The sequence below is a fragment of the Pristis pectinata genome, chromosome 23, assembly GCF_009764475.1.
Source record: "Pristis pectinata isolate sPriPec2 chromosome 23, sPriPec2.1.pri, whole genome shotgun sequence".
Taxonomy (NCBI): Eukaryota; Metazoa; Chordata; class Chondrichthyes; order Rhinopristiformes; family Pristidae; genus Pristis; species Pristis pectinata.
The window spans coordinates 4,338,303-4,350,710 of record NC_067427.1 but is presented as its reverse complement, the minus strand read 5'-3'; the positions used below and the strand labels follow the sequence as shown (position 1 = coordinate 4,350,710).

The 12,408-nt window shown below is 42.2% G+C and overlaps 1 protein-coding gene across 2 annotated transcripts in view; it reads right to left on the bottom strand.

Moving 5' to 3' along the window:
* Window positions 1–679: 679 nt before the first annotated feature.
* The window catches only part of LOC127582087 (LIM/homeobox protein Lhx2-like), a 36,462-nt gene continuing 24,733 nt past the window's right edge, over window positions 680–12,408 (bottom strand). Inside the window, exons 4-6 of one of the 2 annotated variants that reach the window (XR_007958055.1) lie at window positions 11,875–12,080; window positions 4,057–4,787; window positions 680–805 (exon numbers count right to left, since the gene is read on the bottom strand). Coding sequence is in view for 1 of the 2 variants with exons in the window: in XM_052037084.1 (XP_051893044.1) it covers window positions 758–805; window positions 11,875–12,080 (254 nt within the window). In the remaining variant the exon portion in view is untranslated. The remainder of the gene's footprint in view (window positions 806–4,056; window positions 4,788–11,874; window positions 12,081–12,408) is intronic. The other variant, XM_052037084.1, reaches the window with a different exon arrangement.

Sequence of the window (12,408 nt, the reverse complement as noted above, 5' to 3'; positions counted from 1 at the left end):
CAGCGCTCCTTCTAGTGAGACGAAGAAATGCCTTTACTAACTGAAGGCTGATTAATATCTCTGCCGACATTGTTCTGTAGAATCAAGGGAGCACCTTATATGCATTTCTTTCATGACTCATTGGAGCTCTCCACGAAAGTATAATAAATAACCTGATTTCTACGTCCAATATACCAGTCAATGCTTCAAAGAATCCAGGAATCTGAAGATATTAAAGCCAAATGCATCCAGACAATAGGACCTCTTTCATCATAAGCGTATACTAAGCCTTTGATTTATTAATCAAATACCAGCCAGGATGTATTTACCTCATCCACAGAAGACTGAATGTGTTTTAATGAAGAAAGGTTTGAAATCAGGTATCTTTCGAAAGCAGAAAATGAAAAAGCATAGTCTGGTATTTTCGATAAAGAACAACCGATGGTCTGTATCACAGGTATTACGCTGTAGGCAGGATCTAACTGCAGAAGACTGTGAAAGAGGCAGTCTTATTACTATTCATGAATTCATTGTTGCCGTTATTTGATAGCACATTTCCCATTTGGGAGCATTATTTACCTTTTGCAGCAAGAGCAAGTATTGTACCTCTGTATCAGTTGCTTTGTCTTTAATTGAAAAAATGCCCCACAACCATTTTACATTTTTTCAACATCAGTAGAGTAAACTAATATAAGCAGCTCACTTTTCAAATGACCTCTGTCTTGAAGTCACCTAGTTTCCAGGCTTATTATTTTCATTCTTTTAACGATAGGACATTTCAAACTTCGGAAATGGCAGTCTCAATTGGCCCAAATACTTGCTCTACCTGCAAAAAATCATATTTACAAATTGATTAACCCCTAAATAACTTCTAACCTTTTACTTCTACCTAAGAGTGTTCATATCTCCAGAAAGATGCACTGACACTAACTGAACAAGATTTGTCATTTCCCTGTTTTTAATGATGTTACGCACTCTGTAAAGGCTTTACACCTAGAATCTGTAAAGACTGCAGCCAGGGTCTCTGTGAGTAGTGGAAATCATGCCCGTCATTTTACACTTGTATATTTGCATGGATTTGTGGATTAAATTCACTGCCAAGAGAACACTTTAAAAATTAAAACTACTTTATGCTAATTTATACATATCAACAAAAATGGAGACTGTTCAATACATCACATTCAACTGCACAAGAATGCGTACAGGACAGTACAATTGATATTATAGAAAATGTACAGCATTCAAAGCCAGCGTGCTTTTCACAATCAGACAAAACCACAGCATCAAAACAATAAAAAGGGTCGGCAAAGTTCATTAAAGTGTTTTTACGAAAATCCATCGCGTCCTAATATTCTTCTTCCAGATCAAGTTTCTGTTGTAATTTGCGTCTCTAGCGCAGGAATGATTGGGGCTGAAATGATCTCGTCTATTCTCAGACTTTAAAAATGAAGGATTCAGACTGGGGGCCTGCCTCAATGTAGTGAACCCAATGGAAATGAGATACTGGATTCAGAAATGCCTGCAAAACTTAAAGATACTCTACCTCCTTCAATATGTATTGATAATATGTTTTCCATTTTTCTTTGTCAAGTTTATTCAAATTCTTTCCTCGGTTTTTTTCTTATGGACATTGGGAATATAATGTAAATGGTGCGTGTGTGACCAATCCATAATTTGCATCCTTTATCATCATTACACTGCCAATTGTTGGTGATTTGCTTCCATTTTCCACAACTTCCAATGTGTTGGTTTTATCTGAGTGAACTCCAGCCGTTCATATTGCTGGAGGGAGCAGCCTCTTCATCTTCCTGTCAATGTTTGTGGGTTTTAAAAAAAAGGCAATGATAATTCCACATCTGCCTGTCTCTTCAGACAAGGGAACCGCTGCTTTGGATTCCTACACAGTCCCTTGGGCAGTGAAATTACCAAACATTCTCAGAGGATGAAAACATATATTCTGCACTGTGGTATCTCAAGCCTACACTGTTGAGTAGAATTTGCTATTATTTCTGACTATTTATTCTGTTTACTACTCTGGTACATTTTAACAAGAAGGAATAGTTTATTTTTTAATTCATTAAAATCAATGCAATCACATGGCCCCAAGCCCAAATGGTCTTAACGTTGCTACATAACCAGTGGCAGTCACGTCTGACCACACCAAACCAGCTGAGAAATTGAACTGCTCCTTCATTTAAAAATAATCAAAAGTGATGGTACAGTCGGACTCTGAATAGAAAACTGGTGGCGAAACCTTTCTGTGTAGGCTTCTAACATACTTTAAAAGGGATTACAGTCTGACTACATATTATTTACTGGTGGTTTTGATCATTTTAAATCCTTGTTTCACTCTCTAGGCTGATACTTCATTAGACACACAATTAACTTGGCATCTGCTGCCTTGGGTATCTAATACAAACCTTTTGGTGTGACTGTTTTGCTGTTAAGTGTGTGCTGTTAAAGCCCAGCGGAAGAAACACTGAATACCATCCCAGTAAACACTGAATACATCAAACCTCAGACATGGTGCATTGACATCAGAGGACTCTCTTCACTTTCATTTAACTCTATGCCAATTAATCTATTTGGAAGAAGCTGAGCTTTCTATAGTACCAGTGGCTTGGCACTTAGCTTTATCCTCTACAAAATAATAACTATTGTGCCAGATGCCTCCAGTCTAAGCAGCCTTTCTCTCTCAGTGTCATCCAGATCAACGCTCGGACTGAAGTAGTTTTGTTGGCTATTCACGCAGCAACCTTGCAGAACTCTGTTAGCAAGCTGTTGTCATTTAAAGAACTTGGGAACACAAAAACCTGAGAACCGGATTAGCAGGCGTTCAGACCTGCTGCTGAAATTTGCCTGAGGCAAGGGGTCGATGGGAGAGCCCAAAGCAAAGGGAGGGCAGTCTGTCTCAGTCTGGGGAGATACTGGCAGTTCTCTCCACTGACCGCAGAGTGCTCCAGAGAGCCTCACACTCCAGACACCACCATCAGGGCTGACAACAAGAGTGAAATGAAAGGAACTAAAACATAAAGTTGATCTTCCATTAAAAAGTAAATTTCCTTTTAATTGGATTATGACCCAGAGTGCATGTATAACAAAGTGTTAACCTTCAGCATTTGAACTGAGACGAAAGTTCATGCTTTAGAATGAGTCTGTAAAAAGAGAGATGTTAAAGTCTAAATTTCCTTTGTAAGCATTGGTAACTTTCAAAAATTGCATTTTAAAATTTTATTTTTGAACCCTGAAGCTCAAAGTTGCAGTCTCTAAACCAAACATTTTCTCATAAAGGGCCATGGATTCACTGAGATTAATGCAGGAAGTGGGGTGTAATTATTCTGCTGCACACACAGACGACAAGGTGGTTTTCAATTCCTTCATATATAATTAATGTTAATTGGAATCTACTTGTCAGCTATTTACTGTACATCGATCCCAATGAAAAACTAACTCCAGCAACTTCATTGCCAGCTAGAACCAATCAAATCCCAGTCTCTCTCTCATAATATGGGGTTGTTTAGAAATTCTTGTTCACCATCTGTTTGTGAGTGAATGATAATTTCAGCTTCCACCATTGAGATAATTCACTGCCACAAATCACCAGTTAACAATCCAATTGCAGAAGGTGTTTAAAGTTAAAGCTGAGTACTTCCAAACTCACAGGGGATGCATTACGGACATCTCTTGCAAGAAGACAGGCAGGTTTGGATTCATGAAAGGACCTTCAGAATACATTACCCCAACGGGAAAGCCTGTAATGTCTCAGTTATTTCAGTCCTCAGACCAGAATATATTATATAATGCAAAACAAATGTGTGTGGAACACAACAGCAAAAGGAAATGGCTGGAGGTTTGACTATGAAAGTGCCCAATAAAACCAAATGTTACCTTTCTAGTCCAACGATATAGACCCCTGAACTCTGGTTGGTCACCGAGGTATAAATGCAAACCCAGACGAATTCAAGGGTACACAGATATTTCTGTCACTTCAACCACAAACTGCAATGTTTCAATGTCCAAAAAGCTCTTGCTTTGTGTTTTGTTTTATAACTTTAGCACAACTTTATTGAAACTGACCTTTCACTGTGACATTTTGAAAGGTTTCTGAACTTCCAGTGCAGCAGAAGGACAAGTGGTAAGAGCTGACCTCATAAATCTGAATTGAATGCAGATGCAGTCCATTGTGTGTTTATAAGACAGTGTATTAAGGCACATGACAGTCTTTGAAAACTTAGAACTACACATAATTCCTAGCCAACTTTATTTAATGGTTCAGATTTTGAATTCATTGCCTTGTTCAGTCCACAAAACTGTACAGTTACACAATAGGGGATCCAACTTAACTCTGCAAAGCTTCTCCGTAGCAGATTGTAAACTTTGTTTTTTTCCAGATTTGCCTCGGTTTTCAGTACAGATCCATAGTGCTGTTAGTCAGTTGTACAAAGCATCTATTAAAAATACAGTTATAATTAAACTAAGATTTTCCTCTTCTCCATGGGAATCGTGTAAAAGAGTTCTCAGAAAAGGTTTGTGAGAGTAGTTTGTGTGGGACTTCGGGAATCGCGAGCTTCGAGGCTACCAGGCACTGACGTCAGAACTGACGTCACGGTTGGCATAGAAGGATTAGTCAAGTCAGTTAATGTAGTAGAGGTGCTTGAAGGACTAAGAGAGGCGTTGGAAATTTCTGACGCTGGGCCAGACGGTGTTCCTGCTTGAAGTGATGTGCCATCAGATGCTTTATCAACCCCTGCATTTTCCTGCCGTAACAGATTCCTCCTGAATTTTGCTCTTGCATTTTGGAACCAAACCTGCAAACCAATTTGATGTAATATTGTACCAGTTTTGAACCCACATAGCGAGTTTAAAGTCAGTAAAACGATCGCAACAGAAAATACCTGCTACATTATTCATAGAGATACTACTTTAGCAGAGTTTTAATCAGCTAGAAGAACTTCAATTACTTTTTCTCCCCACTTTTTCTTTCACTAGACCTGGAGGGTCAAAGGACCCATTTCTGTGCTGTAAGACTCTATAAGTCTTGGTGTTTCTCTAAAACCAGGAGAGCGATTTAAGGGGCATTCTAAAAATTCATTCATCTGGTTTTGCAGAGGAACAAATTTTGACGAGGAGGGGACTACCTTAACACGGGAAACTGTTTACAAAGATTTATCAGTTCCCTGGGTCACTCTGTGATTGCAAGGAGTGTCAAACATGCAAACAATTTTTAAGAAACAAAACATTAAATTAGCATTACGATTTAAGTTGATTTTAGATATGTTATAAATCAAAGGTTCAATAAGTGAGCTGCATTCTCAGCTTTCTTTAAGAGGTACAGCTGTTGACAAATTTATAGATTTTCCACCTTTGCCATTATTAGCCCTAACCCTTATTTACCACTGAAAGTTTAGACTTTAAACCAATCTAAGTACATAACAAAATTCCCATAACTGAGGTTTTTTATGGTTAGTTTGCTACAATTCATTGGCAATTTTCTGTTTAAATAAGGTTACTAAGATAAAAATTAAAATAAAGTGTTTAAAATAACTGCTGGATGACGGGTAGTACAGTCCTCATCCCACTGAAACAAGCCTCCAGAACAATTTTAAATCTACATCAGAACTCATAACTGATAGAATATACGTATTATCATCTATGATGTTTTAAAAGTTATGTTTGCCAATGATGTTGCTTGATGTAATCCAGTGATAAATGATAACGAAGCCTCTGTCAAAGGCTGAAATGAGTAACCTGCTGCCTTTCTCAATAAGCACGATAAATGCAGTCACCAGAAGCGTGACTGTAAAATATCACATTGTTTTACATGTGGAAGACACATGTGAATTATATACATGTGGTTTATGCCAAATTAATTTGGTGCAAGGCACTCTCCCTGATGAATTAATGTTATGTGTTAGAGTTTACAGAACAAATTTTTGCCCCAAGCTAATCCCAAAATAAAAAGTTGTTAATCTACATGTTACATCTCCCGATGCCTGTGAACTGAGGGTGTTATGGAGAGAGACATCCAGCAATTCCATCTACATGCACTTTGGAAACAGAAAAGAGTTTAGGAATACAATGAATCCTACTACACTGGCATAAGAAACACCAAACAGCCCCTCTAATAGACAACTCATCAGATAAGTGTATTTAATTTTTCATTGCAAATGGTCCTGTGTAATTATAATAAGGTAAATCAATTTAAACTTCACAGCACATGCACAGACAGTACAAACGTCTGCGCGTGCAAGTCACACCAGGAATGTTAAATTCTGTGATTTTCAGGCAATCCATTTTGAAATTAAGAAAATAAAGGTGTGCACATGTACTGTGATGTGAGTTCAATCCTTGAAGGTGTGCTTGGTATTGGCATGTGATGGTAATAAATGTATATGAAGTTTCAAGAACTTTAGTGATATCATTGCAGTTGTGACTACATTATATAGAGGTGCTATAAATAACTGCTCCATTCTTGCCTAGAGGGCTGTACCTGCCTTTGATTGTGGAGCTCCTGCTATGCCTGAAACTGGGAGAAGTTCTGTACACTGTATTCCTGCACAGGGACAACCATATCCCATTTTGGAGAAGGAGGTTATTGAACAAGTGCATCTATTTCACACAGCAAGAAAAAGCACATTGATATTCCAAGTTGTCCTTACATTGTTTTAGCTCCTTAAGTATAGTGTTATAATTTAGAATGTGAATGCAAAGGCGTTTTATTTGATATTGATTGAAAATGTCCAACACTTAGCCTTTCCCTGATCTTTTACAATGCAAATAAACCAAGAGAGTACAAGTGTGTTGGCTTTAGGGGTTTGGTCTCAAGTTAGTATCCAACACAGAAGTACAGATATGGCAATTTCATGGTGTTACGTGTAGTCTGAGGTTGATTGAATCTGTAGCCATTTAAAGTAACCTCTGTGCTCACAACCACTTTGAATGGAAGGGAGAGACACTTTATAGGAAGGTGAACTAGATTAATGAACAGCACCCAGTAACCAAGTCAACACAAGAACTGTACATGCTATTGCAAAAATAAAGGAACAATGTTTGAACTCAGCAGTGCCAGATACAAACAGCCATGGCTGTCAGTTATTGCTTCAGCTGGTCAATAAACTGGGGTCATTGTAGACCATTCTCATCACAACCCTGTGGACCTCTCTGTCTGCTGAGCATGACACCACTCACCACTCAATACCTGCTGCACTATGGGTTTTGTGGGAAGAGGTCACTGAACCAAACCAGGACGTGAGCATCCATTCATGAGTGAGACTTGATTCACCCGCCCCCACCCAAATAAAATACAACCCTAATCTTGAGGAACCAATCCAGAGGACCTCGCAGTCCTGACGCAAGGTTTCAACCCCGATACGTCGACAATTCCTTTCCTCCCACAGATGCTGCTCGACCCGTTGAGTTCCTCCAGCAGATTGTGTGTTGCACCAGATTCCAGTGTCTGCAGTCTCTGGTGTCTCCAAAGGACTTTGCATTTAGGTTAAGTTTTGTTTGTAAATGGTTGGTTCTAATGTTCAGCTGGTGAGTTTGGCAGGGCAGTGGGTTTAATAACCATAGATCTGGATTATTGATTGAGGAACGCGAGCTTAAATTCAGGTAATTAAATCAGTTAGAAATTACTGAAATGCAGTGCCTGAGAATTAAGCAGCATCTGTATGCCAAGGCATGGAAGGCTATAGACCAAGTGCTGGCAAGTGGGGACGGGTGATGGATAGGATGGACATAGTGGGCCAAAGGGCCTGTTTCTGTGCCGTATGACTCCATCACTAAAGCTATCCAGGAAGGAAAATCTACCAGTCTGGCCTGTATGTGACTCCAGACTCTTAACTGCCTCCTCAGTGCAGAGGCAATTAGGGATGCACAATAAATGCTGGCGTTGCAGGGGAATGTCCACATCCGATAAACCAAATCCAAAACTGATACTCTTTTCCAACTCGACAGAATATTTCACAGTTAAAGGATGGTTGTTGTTTTGTTGTTGTGGCCACAGAGTTGCCACAAGCTGCCTGCTCACTCCCCTAACTTCACTCTACTTCCTGAGCACTACTCCTGTATTTGACTGACAGCTGTGTGAAGACCTCAGGGGTCAATCAGCACACGGTAGAGTAGCTCAATGTTCAGACGAGGGCTTCACTGTGGACTGCTGCACCAATTTGGATGTTGGACTCAATTCCTCAGCCAGGAATGCTGGTTAATTGCTGCCAAAACCAGGTTCAGGCCAACACTGCCTCAAAGCTCCAGAGAACCGGGTTCAATCCTGACCTCCAGCACTGTCTGTGTGGAGTTTGCACGTTCTCCCTGTGACCGAGCGGGATTCCTCTGGGTGGTCTGGTTTCCTCCCACGTCCCAAAGGTCATGAAGGTTGGTAGGTTAATTGGCCGCTGTGAATGGCCCCTAGTGTGCAGGAGAGTGGTTTAAAACTGGGAGGAGCGGATGGAAATGGGGTGGGGAGCACTAAAATGGGGTCAGTGTAACTGGGTATTTGGCAGTCAGCATGGAGTGCGTGCGCCAAGGGAACTGCTTCCGTGCTGTAAAACAGGAAGCAGGTGAGTTCAAACTGACAGTCTGTGCGGGCTGGATAACCAGCTGTGAACCAACCTCTCAGGGACAGAGGTGATCTTAGGTTTGTAGAAGCATACAGCACGGAAACAGGCCCTTCAGCCGACCAAGATTCCCACCTAAGCTAGTCCCATTTTTGGCCCACGTCCCTCTAAACCTTTCCTATTCATGTAGCTGTCCAGCTGTGGTTAGACAATAACAACAGAAATTGTTAATGTACCTGCCTCAACCACTTCCTCTGGCAGCTCATTCCACACACATACCACCCACTGTGTAAAAAAAGTTGGCCCTCAAGTTCCTATTAAATCTTTCCCCTCTCACCTTCAACCTATGCCCTCTAGTTCTTGATTCCCCAACCCTGGGAAAAAGACTGAGTGCATTCACCCTATCTATGATTTTATACACCTCTATAAGATCACCTCTCAGTCTCCTATGCTCCAAGGAATAAAGTCCCAGCCTGTCCAACCTCTCCCCATAACTCAGTCCCTTGAGTGCTGGCAACATCCTTGTAAATCTCTTCCACACTCTTTCCAGTTTAACTACATCTTTCCTGTAACAGGGCGACCAAAACTGAACACAATACTCCAAGTGCAGCCTCACCCATGTCCTGTACAATCGCACCATGACCTCCCAACTTCTGGACTCAATGCCCTGACCAATGAAGGCCAGAGTGCCAAACGCCTTCTTCACCATCTACCTGTGACGTCCCTTTCAGGGAACAATGTACCTGAATTCCAAGGTCCCTCTGTTCTACAACACTCCCCGGGTGCCCTATGTCATTGGAACATGGACAGAATCTGATCCCTACCTATCATCCCATTCCTTTTCCCTGGAATCCTCAAAGTGCTAAACAAAGACAGACCACGTTGCCATTCACCACTGTTTCACCTGCTCACCTCTGCAGTTTCCCAGACAAGCAGAACAGTGTCGCTGTGCTTTAAGGGTAGCATAGCGGGAGATCCAGCACAGAGACCAGCACCCCTGAGAAAGAGCAGCCCCACAACCAGAGGTATTGTACCAGCCTGACTGTGAAATGTAGCACATCAAATTCTACCCCACGCCTGGCAACTGAGAATCTGAAGAAAGAATTCTTGAGTAGTATGTCTCCTTCAAAATATTATAGCTTTTGTACTAAATGGACTGTTTCTCCTGCTTCAATTTTCTGCCCCTGAGCTGCCTACCACAGCAACCGCTGAGATACAGTCCCAAGGGAAAACAGTTCCACCACTGCGGAGTGCGTACAGACTTAATAACCAGCGTCACAGCTGTCAACCACCTTTTGGGATGTGTAAGATTCTGAGGGACCTTCACAGGGTAGCCACTGAGAGGAGGTTGCCTCTTGTGTTGGGAATCTAAACCTTGGGGGTGTTGTCTGAGAAGAAGAGCTCAGCCGCCTGATATTGAGATGAGCAGGAATTTCTTCTCCTGGGCAGGGCAGTGAATTGTTGGAATTCCCAGTGGGAGGACAGTGTAGACTGGGTCATTGTGTACAACAAAGGTGAATACAGATATCGGTGAACAGGGGGATCAAGGGGTGTGAAGAACAGGCTGGACAGGAAAGTTGAGGTCACTGTTCAGGTCAGCCATGGCTTTATTGGATAGCAAAGCAAGCTTGAGGGGCCAAATGGCCTCCATTAGCTTCTATTTCCTCTGTCTCACATGTCGCATGCACTCCAATGTCAGTTGACTTATAGCAGTGAAGGTGGAAACTCATGTTGATCCCTTTTGCTTCCTACCACGGGGGTTGACAACGTGAAGAGTAATGTTCCCAATGCCCTCTGTAGTGGGCACTGGAACCCACCCCCTCCCACTCCAGATGGGGAATCGAACATGCAGCTGCCCTGATCTCCAAGGCTCCTATCTACACCCTCTGCTCACAGAGTCTTTGAAATGGCTGTGGAGTAACTCTGAGGCACTTATTATAAGGAACTCCCATCCATGCATCGGTATAAATGCTGCCTCTGCCAATGGATTGGAATACCAAGGTTAAGAAGCCAAGAGCAGGAATGGATGTCAGGGAGAACGTTCTTGATAAAGCTGACTTGTGCATCAGTTACACCCAGCGGACACTTAGGTTGGCAGCAGAACAGTTAAAAGTAATACAAAGGGGCTCCCAGGGAAACAGAACAGAGTCGTTAGCATCTGGAACCCAGTACCAGTAGAAGTGGTGGAAGCAGAATCATTCAGGAGCTAGAACATAGAACATTACAGCACAGGAACAGGCCCTTCAGCCCACGAAGTTGGGCAAGACTAGTTAATCCAACGATGCCTAATTAAAGTAATCCCTTCTGCCTGCACATGATCCATATCCCTCAATTCTCTGCACACTCATGTTCCTATCTAAGAGCTTCTTAAACCCCTCTATCGTATCTGCCTCCACCCCCACCCCTGGCAGCACATTCCAGGCACCCACCACTCTCTGTGTAAAAAACCTGCCCCACACATCTCCTTTGAACTTTCCCCCTCTCACCTTAAATGCATGCCCTCTAGTATTAGACAGTTTGACCCTGGGAGAAAGATACCAGCTGTCTGCTCTACCTACACCTCTCATAATCTTATAAACCTCTATCAGATCTCCCCTCAGCTTCCACCGCTCCAGAGAAAACAACCCTAGTTTGTCCAGCCTCTCCTTACAGCACATGCCCTCTAATCCAGGCAGCATCCTGGTGAACCTCTTCTGCACCCTCTCCAAAGCCTCCACATCCTTCCTGTAATAGGATGAGCAGAATTGAATGCAATACTCCAGATGCGGCCTAACCGGAGTTTTATAAAAGACCTACTGAAGAGAACTGAATGGGCAATGGAAGAAGATAATCTGCAGGGGCTTGGGGAAAGTGTGGGAGAATAGGACTAACAGAATTATTCTACAGGAGCCACCGTGTAACGGTTCTGTAACAGTTCCACAATTCCATGATTCTAATTGAAACAAAGCGCTTCAGAGAGACATGTTGGAGGAAATGAGTGTTTGGACTGAGTCACAGCTTCCTGCTCTACAAACAACTGCAACGTGAATGAAGTTGTGTTAGATTAAGGTGTGACTGTGATCATACTACTTTAAGTAGCGATATTAGTGGAGAAAGAGATTGCCTGAGAAACAGAATTTGTGGCTCAACAGATGCTCAGTGAGTCAGGCGGTATCTGCAGAGAGAAACCAAGTCAACGCTTCAGTCGACAGACCTTCATCAGAGCTGAAGCATTAACCCCGATGCTCCCTCCACAGATGCTGCCCGACCTGTCGAGCATTTCCAGCATCTTTTGCTCACGTTTCAGTTCCAGAATCTCCAATATTTTGCAGACAGTAAATGAAGAGAGATCCCTTACCTGCAGAACTCGCTTTGTCAGCCCGGTCTTCTGTGCTAGCTGTTTCAGGTCCTTTGCATCAGGGTTGTGGTTAATGGCAAAGTAAGACTTCATGGTCCTCAGCTGATGATGTTTGAAAGAGGTGCGCATGCGTTTTGTCTTCTGAGTGGGAGGATATTGCTGCTCTCTGTCCATGTGGTCACCATCATTTTCATTACAACTCAATGCTACAAAATATTAGGAAGATTTACTGTAAATTTAAGAAGAAATTTTGAATAAGTGTGACTATTGGTTAAACTATTTCCTTCTGATAATTTATAGAACACAGAACAGTGCAGCACAGGAACAGGCCCTTTGGCCCACGATGTCTGTGCTGAACACAATGCCAGATTAAACTAAATCCCTTCTGCCTGCACATGGTCCATATCCCTCCATTCTCGGCACATTCATGTGCCTATCTAACAGCCTCTTAAGCACCATTATCGTATCTGTTTCCAACACCTGGCGACCCATTCCAGGCACCCACTGTTCTCTGTACAAAAAAACTTACCCTTA